The following is a 16655-nucleotide window of genomic DNA, read 5'->3' as shown; positions in this document are numbered from 1 at the left end:
CTGGCTTTTCTAGTAACTGGGGAAGCCTGGAGCTCTCACATATTCTCAGCAACATTACCAGGATATTGTGGAGCCCCAGAACAAAGGGAGGGAGGGTTGTGCAGCCGTACCAGGGGAGTGTTTGTGTGCTGGCAGCACTGCACCTGCTGCACAAACTTGTGCATGTGACTAACAAACCCAGCAACAGGTCCCCACGAGCTGGAACTGATGTTTAGCCTTGATCTTCTCCTGCTAAGGGAAAAAGGCAGCTCTCCACTAAGCCCATAACACCAGCAGTTTTTTAATAATTATTAGCATTAAGGTACAGGAGCTGCCGTGCCAGTGTCCTTTTTACTCAGCTACTCATTTCCTACACCCTCATTTTGTACCATTTCCTGCTGTCCACAGGCCAAAAGAGTCTGAGCTTGGATAAATGCTTTGAGCGTTGGCTGACAGCCCTGCCTCGAGAGTTGACAATTTTTCATTTCACTAATCATTTTGGCAAAATTTTGAAGAGTCAAACCAGGAAATGCCCATCAGCTCTTTCCAGACTGAGAGTTAATTGCTCTTTAATTTAAGAGTCCAGGAAGAAAGCCAATTTGTTTAAAAACTTTAAAACAATTCAATTCCATCCACAAAGAATTGTCCTGCTCCCCTCTAGGTTGTTGCTGTCCAAATCAATACAGTGCTGGACATGGAGGGAGCCCTGAGTCCACCCTGAGTGGTCACAGCAGCCTCTTGCAGACCTGTCTGTACACAGTCAGCAGATAAATGAGCTGTAGGGTGCATTTTCCTCAGCCCAAGGCGCTCACCAGCTCTGGACCCTCATTCCTTCACTACAGAGAGCATGATGTTGAAAGAAATGTGGGGCAGTTTTTCCCATGCTGCTGCTCTCACCAGACTCGAGGTCTGGATGTGAGCATACATTGCTGGTGCTGTGCCTCCCTGCATGCCTGGCCTGTGGTTTTTATTCCCTGAAATGGTGTGACCTGTCTAGGCACATTTGGTTAATTTAATTCCATGCCTTCCAGGCTGCTCATTTGGCTTTCTCAGATGGTTAGAATAGAAGTCTTGATTTTGTGTTTTTCCTACAATTAAGTTAGCAGCTTGGGTTCAGGTAAAGGCTAAAGTGAAACCTTAAATACATTCAAACCTCGGGGCTGTCTCATTACAAGGCAAAAGTGGTTTAGCATTATTTTGTAAAAAAGAAAAAAAAAATGGAATTACTGCACTGTTTGTCTTTACTGACATCCTTACATAGTTCAGCAAATAGAAGTAACACTGATTCAACATGTCAAGCAGTGTGCTGAAGCAATGAGATCTAATTTCTGCTGAGGTCAGCAGGGTTGTAGGAATCTGCAAGCAGGAGAGATCCCAGAAACACTACCAGTGAGGAGTCTTTCCTTCCTACAGATGAAGCCCTTTAAAATCTCCTGGTTTTTTGATTACCAGCCAAGTGCACAGACCATGCTCAGGGTAGTCATGGATCTGAAAGTTGGCAAAGGAAAAGAAGTTTTAAAGAAAGGTAATGAAGTTTACTTTGTCTCTTTGAGCAGAGTTGTCTAATTCTCAGCTGCATTAAACAGCTTAATAAGGTCACTCCTTAATCACCATTCCCTGGAGGCAAGAGAGTCATGCTTTAGTCAATCATTTGGTGAATGTGGAAAGCAGCTTTGTAGGAATAACCTGATAAAGTGTGTAATTGATTTACCCACTGTATCAAATGAAAATGCAGCCACTCAGGAAAACTGATTAGGGATTAGCAAAAGAACATGAGTTTCCTACTTGCCTTAGAAATAGTAAGTGGGGCCTGTCCTTGCAGCCCAGTGCTGCACAGCCGTGTCTCAGTGGGGAGCGTGGGCTGTGCTCACCCACTGCTGCTGCTGCTGCCACCTTCCTGCACCCGGCTCTTCCTGCTCTGCACAGCTCCAGCTCGGCGAGATCTGCCTGCACAGCAGTGGGAGGATTTTCCTAGTGCAGTTACTCAGAGCCATACAAATCCTAATGTCTTCACAGAGAGCAGGAGGCTTAAAAAAGAAAACGTCTTTCGTGGCTTTCCCAAACCAGAGCTTGGAGCTCTTGTGCACCAGCCCCCTCTGATGTGCCTTTGCAGCGTGGCAGAGGGGCTCACAGGAGATCCTGCCTTGCTTGCAGCCCCCAAGGTAGGGGAGCTTTTGCCTTTGAATGATTAGCACCACGTGGATTTTTAGTTTTTTTAATGGGAAAGCTCTCAAAGGAATAAAGATGAAACTCTTTTTACCCCTGACTCCTGTCACGCCCAGCAGAGTAACTTGTCATGCCCTCCCCAGCCAGCCCCTGCAGAACAACAGCCTAGAGACCCCCCCTCATTCCAGAGCATCAGAGAGGCCACATAGAGCATCAGGATTTCCTCCCTCCCTGCTGTGATGCCTGGCTCCCCAAGTGGCTTCTCCCAGAGCCCACCAGCTCCAACCCATGCGCTCACACCCCATGAGTGCCTCGTTCTCTGAGCCTCAGGAAGGTGGGTTGTTCAAACTGCTCCAGGCAGGATGACAGCAGTGGTCCAGGCACAAGGACTAGCTGTCAGCACACCATCCAGAGCAGGGCTGAGCTGGGAGCACTGCTGTGCTCCAAGGTGGGGATGGAGCTGGCTGACAGGGACCTGCAGTGCTGTGGGAGCAGCTTGGCTGCTCCTGCTCACCTTGACCCAGCCCTGGCTCAGTCTGGCTGCATGAGCACACCCAGCTGCCACGAAACAGAAACCAGCATCCACAGCAGATCATCGAGGTCTTTAATAAAATATACAGTATGCATCCCATGCATAGATAGAAAATTAATTTACATGCTCCTAATTATTTGCATAATGCTTTTTCATTAATGGATGTAATTTACTCTTCACATTTGAATACATTTTGCTACTGGAATATTTATGTTGAGAAGGGGAAACTCCTTCCTGTATTCAAGTAACAGTGCAGCAGGAGCTGGTCAGAGCAGAGGGTGCTGCTCTCCAGTCCCAGCTCCCAGCAGGAATAAGCGCGGAGCGGACCATGAACTGTCAGTACTGGAAGACTTGATGATGCCAGAAGCGTGAGCACCCTCCCATCCCACACCACTGTTCCTTGGGGACCTTCCCTGAGTCCCACTGGCTTGGGAAGGGCTGGACCTGCACCAGTGTTGGTTTGGCTTTCCTTGCCCATGACCAGCAGATCGCTACAGGCAGAGCCGGCACCAGCAGCTACAGCTGTGCTGGAAGCCAGCCAAGACAACCAGCAGCAAACCCATGATCCAGGTACCTGGGGTCACCCTGCAGCCTTCAACGTGTGTTTGAGGTGGTTTGGGATTGCAGGAGGCACATCTCTCCCACTCAAAACAGGCATTGCTGGGTGCACTCCTCTGTGTGCAACGGGGCTACACAATTTCCAGAGAGCAGGGCGTGGGAGGGCAGGGAAAAGCTCTGTAGGGAATTACTGCTGTGCTGGGAGCAGCCCTGAAGGTGCTCAGGTGGGCTGGGGGTCCAGGCAGGATGGGGGTTTGGTGTTCCAGGCTGACCTCCCTGCCCGCAGTGGTGACAAAAGTGGTGCAAGGTCCCCTCTGCCCCAGCTCGCTCCCTGCACAGGGAAGGTGAGTGCAGCAGCACCCGGGGAGCTCAGCTCCCTGTGGGGACACCTGGGACACTGTGACCCCCTCCTTGCAGCCCTCCTGCCCCTGCCTGGCCCTGTGACAGGGAGGGAAGAGGCAGGATTAAGCCAGGCTAGGGGCTGTGGCAAGAGAGACCAGGGCTTGGGGGACAGCCCCACTGGGATTGGCTCCTCAGTTCCCCCAGCTCGACCCCTTTGACTGCTGCTGCCTTCCCTCTGCCTGGTCATCCCCGGCTGGATCCCTCCCCCATGTGTCGGCAGTGCTACCAGCACAGCCCCAGGTCCCTGGGGGTGCCAGCAGTGGCAGTGCAGGAGAGCAGATAAATCCTATCTGCAATAGAAAGAAGGTGAGGTTCGGTCGATCCCACTGCAGGGGCTGGGGACATGGGGCTCACCCTGAGCTGCACACTACCTCTCCTCCCATACAGACTCATTCCCAGGCCCCTTTCCTTTATGGCTGGAGGGGCAGTTGAGCCTTTTGAGGCTGTTTCCAGGTCGGACAAGGCTGGGGCTGGAGCTGTTGACATGGCACAGGATCTGTAATGGCTGCCAGCCTGGTTGAGGGCTGCCTCATCCTTGAGCTATTTAACCTCACCCTGGACAACACAAAACCTAAGGGCAGAGCAAAATCCCTCTCCATATATCTGGGGCAGTGCCTGGTCAGGGGTCACTTGTATTTCTTATTTTCTGCCTCCCTTTCTGGCAGGGGCATATCCAGCACCACAACCTCCCTTTACAGCCACGGGTGAGCAAGGTGAAGGCTGAGACACATCCAGGCAGGCACAGGGTCTGGAAGCAGCCAGCACCCACTGGGCATCTCCTCCAGCCCCTCCTGTCCTTTGCAGGGCAGGGGTGATGCCGGCCGTGGCTCCTCCGCCGTGTCCCGGTGCCGTGCTCGCCGTGAGCAGGCAGGTCCCACATGCCCCAGGGCCACTGAGAGAGGGGTCAGGGGCTGGGGTGGGCACCGGGGGTCAGCCCACGGCGGTCGGGGCTGCCCCTGCCCAGCGAGGTCTCGCTCAGAGCCTCCGAGTCTCGGTCGCGGCTGGAGATGCTCCCCACCTCCTCGGGGTCCTTCTTGCCGCTGTTCCTCACGGCCGCCTCCAGCGCCTTCTGCTTGCGGTAGAAGTGGGAGAACTTGTTGAAGATGATGGTGATGGGCAGTGCCACGACCAGGATGCCCCCCAGGATGCAGCCCGAGGCCGCCAGCTTCCCCGCCACGGTGACGGGCACCACGTCGCCATAGCCCACGGTGGTCATGCTGACCGTGCCCCACCACCAGCACGCCGGGATGGTGTCGAAGCCGACGTCTTCCTCCTTCTCAGCAGTGTAGGCCACTCCAGAGAAGACAGAGACCCCCACAGCCAGGTAGAGCAGCAGGATCCCCACCTCCCGGTAGCTGTGCTGGAAGGCAAAGCACAGTCGGTCAGTGGGGGCCAGGAACCAGGACACAGAGATCCCACAGTGCAAACACAGCCCTGCACAGACTCCCTGCACACCTCCACCAGGGATCTCAGTGCCTCCATCCACCTCTGCTGCAGGGGTGGGCTGGGATGGGGCAGGAATGCATGAGTGACTCACATCTGGAACAAGTGGTGCAGTCAGGAATTGTTCCTGGCACCCACAGCTGCCTCTCTGCACTCCACCAGCCTGCAAGGAGGGAAGACAGATCTGTGCTCCCCAGCCAGGGATCCCCGGCAGAGGCTGCTCCCCTGCCTCCAGCACTCACTCTGGCCTGATCTCAGCTAACAATATTTAGCACATTTTCCTTTTATCTTGGCAGGTCTCCAGAAACCACCTAATAGCAGCCACTAAAAGAAGCAATCTGTACCTTCCTGAGTCGCTGGCACTGCCCAGGAGGACATGGTCTCTGCTGCAGCTGAGCTCAGCTCTTACCCAGGTCTCAACCCAGGCTCCATGGGGACCCCTGAGCCCCAGGGTCCCTCCTGTACCCCAACACCACTGAGCCTCAGCAATCATGAAACCCTTTTGTTACACACATGTAGAAACATCACATCAGAACTGACACCAAACCAAACATCCCTGGTCATCCAGGGCGGTCCAGGGACACATCCAGTGTCAGCATGGGCTGCTCTTAGCACCCATCCTATAGGGTGCTACAAGCCCCAGCTTGATGAGATACAGCCCAAGGGGTCTGGGAGCCTTGGTGGGAATAGAGCCATGGGACACCCAACTCTGATGGCAGTGGTATGCAGTGCCCCTTGGAGAAGACATCATTTCTCTGGTTTCAACCTAAAACCTTCATGCTGCAATCTTTCTTTGTATATTCCTAATATTTGAACAAAGCATAAACCTGTGCCAGAAGCCCAAGGGGGAGACAAGGGGGTTGGAGGACAAGTCATGCTGGGAAGGGACTGCCAGGGGACAGACTGCCACCACCATCCTCCCAGCATGGCTTGTCCAATCACTTTTTTACTGCCACAAGTGAATTTTTTAGATGTTTCTGCCCACTGACCTGCCAGCTTGCTCTTCATCTTTTGGGTAAAGGAAAGCAGAGCTTTGATTGTGCAGATTTTTTCCCAGTCTTCTAACAAGCAGAGACCACATAATAGCTAAAGGAAACAACATTTGAGCAAAGCAAACAGCAGCAGACGTGGGAAAAGGCTTCTGTGGTTAGGATGAGACTTAAAGGAGGTGGATTCATGGCAGGGAATGAGGAGACTTTGCTTAAACAGCTGGCAAAAGCTGCTCAGCCAATGCCAGTAATACCAAATAATCTCCTCTTCCTCCCCTTCCTCCTCCACCTTCTCCCTTTCTCCTCCCTCACCTGTGACTGCAAGTGCCCTATAGCAGTGCCAAGGGAGCTCCTCAAGGAGGACAAACAGCTCAGAGCCAAGGCTGTATCACCTGGCCAAGAAAGACCTGCTCCTGGCTGGAAGTTAACAGCAGGTCTGTACATCCCAGCTGGGGACCAGCAGCACCAAATAACCTCATGCATTTTTAAAGAGTATCGGTTCTGGCCCTGGGATGTGTTGGAGGGGAAAGGCAAAGGGGAAGTCAGGCAGCTCTGTAGCTCCTGCTGCTTCAATTTACAAGCAGGGTTAGGGTTTGTAGCACAGGGAAGGCTCCAGAAATCTCCCAGCTGATCCTCAGCACTGGCTGCCACCTATTTTCAGCCCTTTATCTGCAAAACTTCTGGTTCACTCATTGATTGAGGGGGAAGGCAGCTGCAGCTGGGGTTTGGCTCAGATGCAGTTTTAGCCATGGCTTGAGTGGGATGCAGGCTTAGCCAGGGTTCAGATGGGATGCAGGTTTAGCCAAGGATCGGGTGGGATGCAGGCTTGGATAGATTTTGGGTGGGATGCAGTTTTAACCAGGGTTTGGGTGGGTTGCAGGCTTAGCAAGTAGCCAGCTTGGGGGAGGCAATGCTAGGTAATAAAAGACTCCAGCAAAAAACCCTCCAAGCAGCAGTCTCTCCAGGTTCCTGCCAGATTCACATCTTTCCTGCAGTACAGCAGAAGACAATCGGAATACCGATCAAGCAAAGACGGCCCATGGTAGTGACAGCAGGGTGACATGTCATGTGCAGTTCAAACCTCTTTACATATTTAGGCCCCTCAGGGGGCAGACAGCAACTCCTGAAGATCCCTGTATGTGCTGTAATTCCCCAGGGATCAGCATCTATCGACTGCCAGTGGGAGAGGGCACCCAAAGCCGCACCTGCAGAGCTGCGATAGCCGCAATGGACGGCGGGCATGGCGGGGAGGAAGAGCAGAGACGTGTAGGAAGCCTCTCCTCAAATTAAACACTCTGTGGATCAGGCCCCAAGCAATCTGAGGGCTGTTGAGGGTTTACAATGCACAAGTGGCAGAATTCCCTCTGCTAGCACTTTCATGGCAGGGGAACAATCGCTCAGCTTGCCAGAGCCATCGCTGCCACTTCCTGGCTGTTAACAGCCTTCACTGCTCTGCTCCTGCTTTCTGCTCTCGCAAGAGGAAGTAAATTATGATTAAGAAGACGTTGTAATTTATGTGCCCACTAAATCACAATGCCAAGCTGCTGCATCAGATTTGTGTCTTTGCTCATCCCCATTTAGAACTGGCTATGGAGTCCCCAGGAAGGGGCACTTTCCAGCACGTCACTGGGTGAATCAGCTGCTCGTCAGAAGCCAGAGCCAGGATGCTTCTGGCTCCCCAGATCTCTTTGCTGCTTAGTAATATGCACATGAGTCCATCAGTGCCTGCTCTGCTGAGAGGCGTTGTTCATGCTCGGATGGAGCACCAGCAGGACTTCCACGTGTGCAAGTTTACTTAAATTTCATCAACAGTGTTACCTGGGTCTGTCACTTGTCAGTGCTTTTTCAAGGTGAGTGATCAGAAGTAGGATGCAGGTAGGACTTCAGGCATCTTCATTTCAAACAACCCTCCCTGCACTCTCTTCTCAGCCGGTTTTGAGGACGCCAGGAATATTTTGATGCTCTGTGGGCTCTGCAAGATTAGTTCTGGGCAGGGCTGATCCTTCTTCACAGCAGAAGCTGGCAGAAGACCTTTTCTGCTGCCCATCCTCACCCCCATTCACACTCAATGATTGCTTTCCTCCATGACTCAGCCACGGGAATGGGTCCAACCCCAGCAGCCGAGATCTGCCGATGCCAGTACACCCCATGCCAGCCCTGTCACTGCTGCAGCAGTGCAAACAGGGTGTTCCCCAGCTACTCATCCCTGTCATGGCCCTTCGGAGGGAGCAGCACCAGGAGCTGCAGCTCCCACCCATGCCAGGCACTGAGTGGGAGGAGAGTGGCCCTTTGGTTGAGTTTCAGGCTCTGTTACAAAGATTGCTTCCTTGACCATTTGTGTGGTACACCAGTTGTTTGAAGGGGGGAAAGCACAGGGATATTTGTGCAATTGCCCCAAGAAGAGGCAGTGTTTGCCCTGGTGATCATACCCCAGTGCCCAGCGTGAGCCCTGTGTGAGGTGGGGCATTGGGAGCACGTGTCACCCTGAGTCTTAGCAGGCTCAAGGATCAGCTTCAGGATTGCTATTGATGCAATCACCAAGAGCCAGGGACAATTAAAAGCTGAGTTTAATTTGCCTCTGCACCAGGCTGGATTTTCTCTGTAAGCACAGTAAGTGAGTTTCCTTCTCTCCAGATTCAGGAACATGGCCCTCAGCAGAAGTGGGATGGAGGGGAGAGATGGTGGGGGTGAGTGGAACCACACTGGGTGTGGAAGCTGGTCCTGCTTCACCACTGAGCTGCAGTGATGGAGGTCTGGCTGCAGCACCAGGATAGTGAGGATTGGAAGACAGATTTCAAGTTGCCCTTGGTCTGTCTGAAGAGGCCAGAGGTACGTGGGTGGGGGTCTGGAGAAACACAGGCTTGGGGCATGTTTTGGGGAAGGTGGAGCCTCTCACCAGACCTGCAGGGATGCCATTTCTAAGCCTGCCTGAACCCTGGTCCTCCATGTAGTCTGCATTTCCCCCTCCAGAGGACCACATGGTCCTGGGACCAGCTTCCCCCAGCCCTGCATGCCAAGTTTTCCATCACACTGAGGGGCAGCTGCTGGCAACCCAGCCTCTGCTGAGGGCATAGACCCTGCCTGGGGCTGGTTGTTCCAGGCCATGCAACTCACCCTTTGCTTTTCTACTGCTGCTTTGTGCCAACCTAACTGTATCCTGAAGCATTCAAGTATCAACTCAGCTGGACCAGGATTTCTACATTTCCCTAAATGGGCAGACACCAGAGGTTGGACACTGGCCTCTGGTCAGCTAGCAGCATGCCCTTAGGAGGGTTCCCTTTTCCCAGAATGGGGACAGGAACAGGCCTGGTGCTGGTAGACCCAGCACCTGCTGTCTGGTCTGCTACCTGCTCAGCAGGTCGCTCTCAGCACTACTGGGCACTGACTCACTTCTGGTGGGACGTGCCCATCCACCTATGCATGGCTGAGTCTATTCCAGCGCTGTGCAATGAAGCTTTCATACCACAGTGGGATGGCTGAGACCCTGGAAGCACCTGGATTTGTGTGGATTTGTGCTGTGTGTGCAGTCTGTGCTCCTCACCTTTGCCTGCTTTAGAGACAGCCAACAGCTCAACCCACCACCCCAAACAAGCTCGCCAGGCACACCCAGAGCTGGGAGCTCGCTGCAAATAGGGACTTCCCCATCCCCGAGCCATGCCAGAGGTCTCCTCCTTGCCCAGAGACTAAAGGAGTAGATAAGGAGCTAGAGACACAGTTTACCTTCAAGGTGGCCCCCAGTGACCTCAGTCCAGTGGAGTGCCGAGCCAGCTTCAGCACCCGGAATATCCTCATGAGCCGAAACACCTGCACCACCTTGCCCAGGTTGCCCAGCTCCGAGTCACTGCCCATGGTCACGTCCACCAGGAGGGTGAAGTAGAAGGGCAACACTGAGACAATGTCAATCAGGTTCAGCGGGTGCTTGAAGAACTTCCTGGGGTTGGGTGAGAGCAGGAGGCGGGAGGATACTTCGAAGGTGAACCAGGAGATGCAGAAATACTCCAGCTTGTGCAGGATGGGTTCATCGAGCACGTTGCCATTCTCATCCACATCCTGGTACTCGGGCATGCTATGGATGCACATGGTGGCTATGGACACCAGCACCACGCTGATGGACACAAAGCTGAAGAGTTTGCTGGGGATGGAGTAGCCGGGGTTCTCCATGGTGAGCCAGAGGCGCTTGCGCACGTTGCCGCAGCGCAGGGTGCTGTAGCGCAGCAGGTCGTGGTTGATGTCAGAGATCTCATCAGGGGACGTGTCCACGCTGCTCACCTCGCTCTCCTCATCCCAGTTGTGGTGGCGGCTCTCCAGCTTGCGCTCGTGGTAGCGGTAGCTGCAGCAGGAGTCCAGGAAGAATTCATTGATGCCCCAGTACTCGATCTCCTGGCAGAAGGAGAAGACGCACAGCTCCTCCATGACGTGCAGCTTCCCCGTCTGGTAGAAGTGGAGGACGTAGAGGAAGAATCCAGGGTTTCGGTCAAAGTAGAACTCCCTGGCGCTCACGTCGTAGTCATCGCAGAGCTGCAGGATGGACTCCTCGGAGTCGCAGGAGAGCAGCCGCCCCAGGCGGGTGTCGGGGAACTTGGAGAGGGCGCTGGAGCTGAGCCGCCTCCTCAGACCCCCCACGTTGATGTTGATAACGTCCTCCTCAAAACTGGGACCCCAGTAATTTAAGGTCTTGTTGACCATGATCAGCAGAGCAGGAGCGGGTTCCACCTGTGGACGAGACAGCGGGGCTGGAGGGGACGCAGGGCTCCCCCAGGTCTGGGTGCTCCTGGGTGGGGGGGCCAGAAGCACCCTGGGGAGAGAGGAGGGATGTTTGTGTTTTGAGAAGTGAGGACCAAAGAGAAGGGGAAAGAAACAGCTTTAGACTGTTGTTCTCCTGTGGTATGGGAGCTGAAAAAAGAAAAGCCAATGATTTTTCCATGTGAAATATTCCTTGCTTTTTTACCTCCTAAAGTTTCTCCCTCTGCAGGTTGTCAATGGCCTGAGGAAGGCAGTTTAATGCACCTCCAGCACCTCACCCATGGGGCTCTCCTTCTTCAAACAGGTAATTAGTCACTGAAGAGAAGATTTATTCCCCAAAGAGTCTCCCGCAGGAAAAATTAGATCTTGTCAAATCACCACTGCTGTGATTCTGCCAAAGTGCTTTGTAGCCCCACTACCTACACTGCTAATTAGACCTGGTCAAAAAGTCCTTAGATGGTGCAATCTTTCCAGCAGCACAGGCAGTTTTGCCAAAATCAAAGTATTGTCACAGAAGGTGTCGATTTTAGGGAGGATTTGAGAGGAAGAAGTGTCAAAACAATTCATCTGCCTGTTTTGTTTCCTCTTGTGTGTTCTGCCATGTAAAATATTAAGATTATTTTATGTTGAAACATAACAAAAACATGGTTCAGAATCATTGATGACTGAATAAAATCTGTGTGTCAATGGGGAAATAAAAACACAGAGCTTTGACTTCTATTGTGTTTCAGGGATTTATAAGTTTCAGGGTGCCAGGCATTTTTGTGCAGCAGAAATTCTATTTTCTAATGAGAAACAGTTAAAGCATCAAAGAAAGAGAAGCATTTCCACCCCTCAGATGCATTTACTTGTCCTGACCAGAAATTTAGAGCAAAAAGGCAAATAAAAATCATTGTGATCTTTATGCACCACCTCAAAATCAGATTTTTTTCACCTACCTTATTCATCAAAACAACCAGGGGACACATGGAGCAACCCTGTACTCACGGGATCCCTCTGCTCCTGGCACAGAGTGGTGGGGTTTGAGGGCTGCTGTTCTGCTCTCTCAGGTGAGGAATTACATTTTTTTCCTGTCTAATACCACCCACAGAATTTTTCAAGCTTTTAGGAGCTGTGGGGACAGAGGGCACAGACAGGAGCCAAGGGAGAAAAGGCTGCAGCCCCTGCAGTGATGCTGAGGTGCCAGCAGACCCCACACAGGACAGCCTGGTCCCACAGCAGCCACCAGGGGACAAAACCAGGTCAGTGACACGAGGTGGGTCCCACTGCAGCCCTTCCTTCCTCACCAGCCATCTCACAGGGTTTCTGGGGCAAACACAGGGCTCTACTCGCTTTCAAGTCTAAGAAGCTCCGTGTAAAAGGTTTGTCAGACTGGGAGGTCACTTCCAAACCTGTAGGTCAGAGCAGAACTGCAGAGGAACAGGTAATGGTTAAGCCCTGGAAGTGCTTTTAGGCTGAGCAGGGCTGTGGTGCAGGAAATGCCAGATTTGTGTGAAACAGCCTGGCAAAGGCATCTGAGAACTCCACTGCATCTCCCGGCCAGGGCTCCTTAAAGACACAGCTTTGCACCACAACCAGAGCTTCCATTACACCACGTCTGGAGGAGACAACAGGCTTGTGATCAACCTCAGAGCTTAATGGACTCATTGTCTTGCCTTTCAAAGGGGAGAGAAGGAGCAGGATCCATTTTTTAATGCTTACGCCAAAAGCAAGGGAGAAGAAGGGGTGTAAACTCTTCTTTCAGGGATAAATTGGAATTTCAGTGTCAGATTAGCTTTTCCAGAGAAGACATCACACAGCCCATCTGTGGGGTAGGGATGACTAATCCAGGTTCCTTCCAGAAGGATGCTCATGCATTCAGGCTATAAGCACACACACAGATGGGGGACCCTGGAGGTGCATCTGTGGGATCCAGCTTATCCCAAAACCAGCCTCAGATTCTCTCTGCACCCTCCCTATAGAGCAGCTTCTCTGAAAGGTCAGGCCAAATGCCACCAAAATCAAAGGCAAGGTTTGGGAGCTGGGCTGGGGCACAGGACAGCCGTAAAATGCAGGACAAGCCCGAAGCACATTGCTCCAGCTCAGCCAGACCATCCCCAGTGCACGGTTGTGGCTCTGGATGAGACGTGCCAAACCCTGACAGCCAGAAGGGAGACGGCTCCTACCTCTCTCCCAGCTCAAAATTTAAATGTGGGTGTCAGGACCCCGCAAGCTTTGCACCCCAGGGAAATCCCTCCATCCCTCCTGCACTGGAAGCAGAGTGAGGAGAAGGGTCACGAACTGCCAGAGATGCTCCTTTCCGATGTTCGCTTATGAATAGACCAAATTCCTTCTGCCCACATACAGCTTTCATCTAGGAATCTAAAGCAGCAATTAATAGTTTTATAACTCTTGCCTATTTGTTTCACAAATGGCTAAGCTCAGCTTTAGAACAAAACTGGGCTTTGCACTGGGACCTGGTGTGATCTCCCCTGACCATCAAAGCATGCGCCCCGTTCACGTTTGCAGGGGTATCAGCTGGGGAACAGAAGCTTACTTTGGGAAGCTTGGGTGATTTTTATTTAAAACCATTGACGGACGGAGAATACAAATGTGTCTGTCTGGGATAAAGTGAATTTGCAAAATTTTTCTTTACTTGACCCAAAATTTCCATGAATGATTGGAAAAAGGGAACAGATAAAGCCAGTCTCTTTCTGATAAATGTTGAAATATATTGTAAGCTATTTTGAGACAACCATCAGAATTACACAAGCCCAGTGTGAGCTGGGTGTTGGGCGTTCAAATTAATATCTATCTGGTGGAGGAAAAAAAATCCGATATATGCATTTATGACAGTAAAAATAAAATATAAAATAGATCAAGCATGTCTATAAGTAATGCTAGAAGAGTTTCCCTTGACAACATATTTTTTTTTTTTTCTCAAAGGCTTTCAAATGGAAGTTAGTATATTTATTCTACCTGGCAGAGGGAACTCAAGGGAGTGGGAAGGAAGGTGCTAATAGACATTCAAGTGAGGATGCAGCAAGTGCAGGGAGCATTGCACACAGGGTCTTTTCCAACCAGATACAATGGATTTAGATTAACAGCCCAAATAAAAAACCCTGTACTTACAGCTCAGCGAGGCTTCCCAGCAGGGAGTCGTGTGGCTTGTCTCAAAGGAGCCATTAGAAATGCGTAGAGGAGGAGGAACCTCTTATCCTTTGCCTGTAGCCTAGACCTAAACGCCCTGTCACCCGGGGCTTGTGACCGTGCACGTCCGGGGTGGGCAGGGGTGGTGGCTGCAAACCACTGAGGAGATCCTGTGCAGGATATCCATGGGACTGGGGTAGGACTGGGGGTCCCCTGCTGAGTGCCTGAGGGGGGCAGTGGGGCTGGGTGGCATCCCATCTCCTGCTGGGTGGTGTCCCCATATGACAGGACTGAGGAGACATTTGCTTTCTGGTCACCCAAAATTGTCCCTGCAGAGCCCCATCCCCACTGCTGAGCGTCTCATCGGCTTCAAGATGCTGAGGAGCGAGCCGAGCCTCGGGCGGTGCGGGGGTTTGCCAGGCAGGCAGTGGGGAGAATGGAAGGGGGATTCCCACTACTGGCTGCTCCCTGCAGGCAGAGCACAAGCTGCTGCTGTACGCTGAGAGGCCACCAAAATGCCCAGGGCTGGAGATGGAGATGACGGGGGACTCCCTGCTCGCCTCGGGTGCAGGAGAGGGTGATTACCCACAGCCCAGCGCTGTGCCAGCCTCCACTCCCAGGTCTCGCACTGCGCCTGCACGGGTCTCCAGAGGGACCTCCGTGCTCCGTTCCCCGGGGAGGGGGATGCAGCCCCCGGGGGAGGCAGGCTCCGGGGCCGGGGACTCCCCTACACGCGCCCGCAGAGGGACGGGGAGGAGTGTCCCTGCGCCCCGGCACCCGGCAGCATCCCGGGCTCCTCGCTTACCCCGGGATGTCGGTGCCTCGCTTCCCCAAGCTCATCCCTGCACGCCGCTGCTCCGGTTGCCCTCTCACCCCGGGATGCCGATGCCCCGGGTCCCCGTCGCACCCCAGGGTGCTGACCCCTGCAATGCCCGGGGGTTCCGGTACCCCGGGTACCCGGGTTGCAGGTGCCCCGGTCCCTGTGTTACCGATCTTAAGGTCCTCGCCGCGCCCCGGGACGCCAGTGCCGCGGGTCCCCGGGATGTCGGTGCCTGCAGCTCCCCGGGATGCCGATGCCGCGGGTCCCCACCCCGCCCCGGAATGCCGGTCCCCTGCTGCGCCCCGGGATGCCGCTGCCCTCGTCCCCGCCCGCCCCGGGTGCCGGTGGCGCGGTCCCCGCTCTGCCGGTGCCCGCAGCACCCCGGGCGCGGGGCCCGGCCCCGCTCCGCCGCTCACCTGCCTCGGCGCCGCCCCCGCCGCAGCGAGCGCGCCCGGCGCGGAGCCGCGAGCCCTGCGGGGCCGGCGGCGGCGGCAGAAGCTCCGCGGGGCCGGGGGTCCCGCCCGCCGCCCTTCCCGGGGCCGCGGGAACAGTCGGGGAGAGCCCGGTTCCCGATTCCCGGTTCCCAGAGCCCGGTGCCCGGTTCTCGGTGCCCGGTTCCTGGCTGCCTCTGCCTCCCACCAGCCCCTCCCGAGCTCTGTACAGGACTAAGGATGCCCGGGGAGAAGCCACCGGGCAAGACCAGCGACCCGATTTTGGTGAAACCGGCCGACGGGTCGGCACAGCTCCGTGCGAAGCTGGCGGTGTCCCCTGCGAAGGCACCACCGAGCCGGGAATCTGGAACAGGCGAGGGTACCCCGGCGTTCCTGAACTCTTACCTGCTGGAAGTCCCTTGGAAGGCGGGAGAGCTCACAGGATGGCTGTGGCAGGCGCGTTGTGGGTACCCGTCCCACCCGGCCCTGGACTACCCCAGGTCTTTGCGAAGCTGCCCGGGTGGCAAGAGCTGTCGGTGGGGCTGAGCCCCCGGAGCTGGGGGTGCCGGGCGGTCCCGTGCCGGGTGTGTTCAGGCCGAGCAGGGCCCGGGCAGCGGTGCCGCCCTGCGCCGGGCACACGATGCACCCCTGCCCTCGCAGTCGCCCTCCGTGCGATCCATCTCCATCTTGCTCCTCGGAACTGGGAGCGTGTGTGGCACCGGGGCAGCCCCGCGGGGAAGCGCTCCCCTGGCTCGCCGAGCTCCTCGGTGTCTCCTTAAAGGCTCTTTGGGAGGTGGGTGAAGGCAGCGAGTCCCGGGCATGGCACACGCTGGGTTTCAGGTCAGCGAGCCGCCGCCGCCCGGGGCCATCCCCAGACAGCCCGGGGAGCACCGCAAGCGCACCAACTCCCCCGGAAGTCAGCTGCTGGAGCAGGGGGATGGCAAGGAGAGGATGGGAAAGGGACCTTCCCAGGGTGACGGCCGAGGCTGCATGTCCCCGCAGCGATGGCTCATTGCTCCGCCAGCCAGCACAGAGCAGCTGTGTCAGACAGGCGGCTCGCACGGGGCGAGACTTCACAGCCCCCTCTGCATCCCTTCCATCGGTTCGCTGATTGCAGTCCGAGGGGCTGGAGCCTCAGGGCTCTCAGCCTTCTCCAGGCTTGCACGAGGCGGGCTGAGAGCTCTTTTTGGTGGCGAGCATCCTTCCCCCTGCCCGCACGCCCGCCTCCCGCGTGTGCTGCCAGTCCTGTCCCTGTGCCAGGCAGTGCTGGCCGCTGCAGGGCCATCAGCGTGTCTCCATGTGTGTGATGTGTCAGACTGTGTGTGCCTGTGCTTGTTTACATGGCAAGGAGGCAGCGGAGGGAGGGGGAAGGGATGACTTTGAGGGAGGCCTCAGAAAAGAGGGAAAAAAATAAAAAAAAAGTAAAAAAAACCAGAGGGAAATTCCTCTGTTCTGTGATACGA

General features: G+C 54.6%; 1 protein-coding gene across 2 annotated transcripts; it reads right to left on the bottom strand.

Moving 5' to 3' along the window:
- Positions 1-2732: 2732 nt before the first annotated feature.
- Positions 2733-16282, bottom strand: KCNS1 (potassium voltage-gated channel modifier subfamily S member 1). 2 transcript variants are annotated; one of them, XM_014254107.2, is made up of 3 exons: positions 15598-16282; positions 9790-10782; positions 2733-4997 (listed from the first exon to the last, which is right to left on the bottom strand). In XM_014254107.2, exons 2-3 carry the CDS (start codon positions 10753-10755, stop codon positions 4542-4544), a joined length of 1422 nt encoding a protein of 473 aa, XP_014109582.1. In that variant the 5' UTR covers positions 10756-10782; positions 15598-16282; the 3' UTR covers positions 2733-4541. The 2 variants fall into 2 exon arrangements, with proteins under 2 accessions (XP_014109582.1, XP_087920623.1); XM_088064497.1 differs by lacking the exon at positions 15598-16282 and adding an exon at positions 13924-14990.
- Between the last annotated feature and the right edge of the window lie 373 nt (positions 16283-16655).

This window comes from Pseudopodoces humilis, chromosome 19 (genome assembly GCF_049639895.1).
Source record: "Pseudopodoces humilis isolate 2021_Gansu_Grassland_sample_001 chromosome 19, ASM4963989v1, whole genome shotgun sequence".
Classification (NCBI taxonomy): domain Eukaryota; kingdom Metazoa; phylum Chordata; class Aves; order Passeriformes; family Paridae; genus Pseudopodoces; species Pseudopodoces humilis.
Note: the sequence above shows the minus strand (reverse complement) of the source record. Positions and strands in the feature narration are given on the sequence as shown.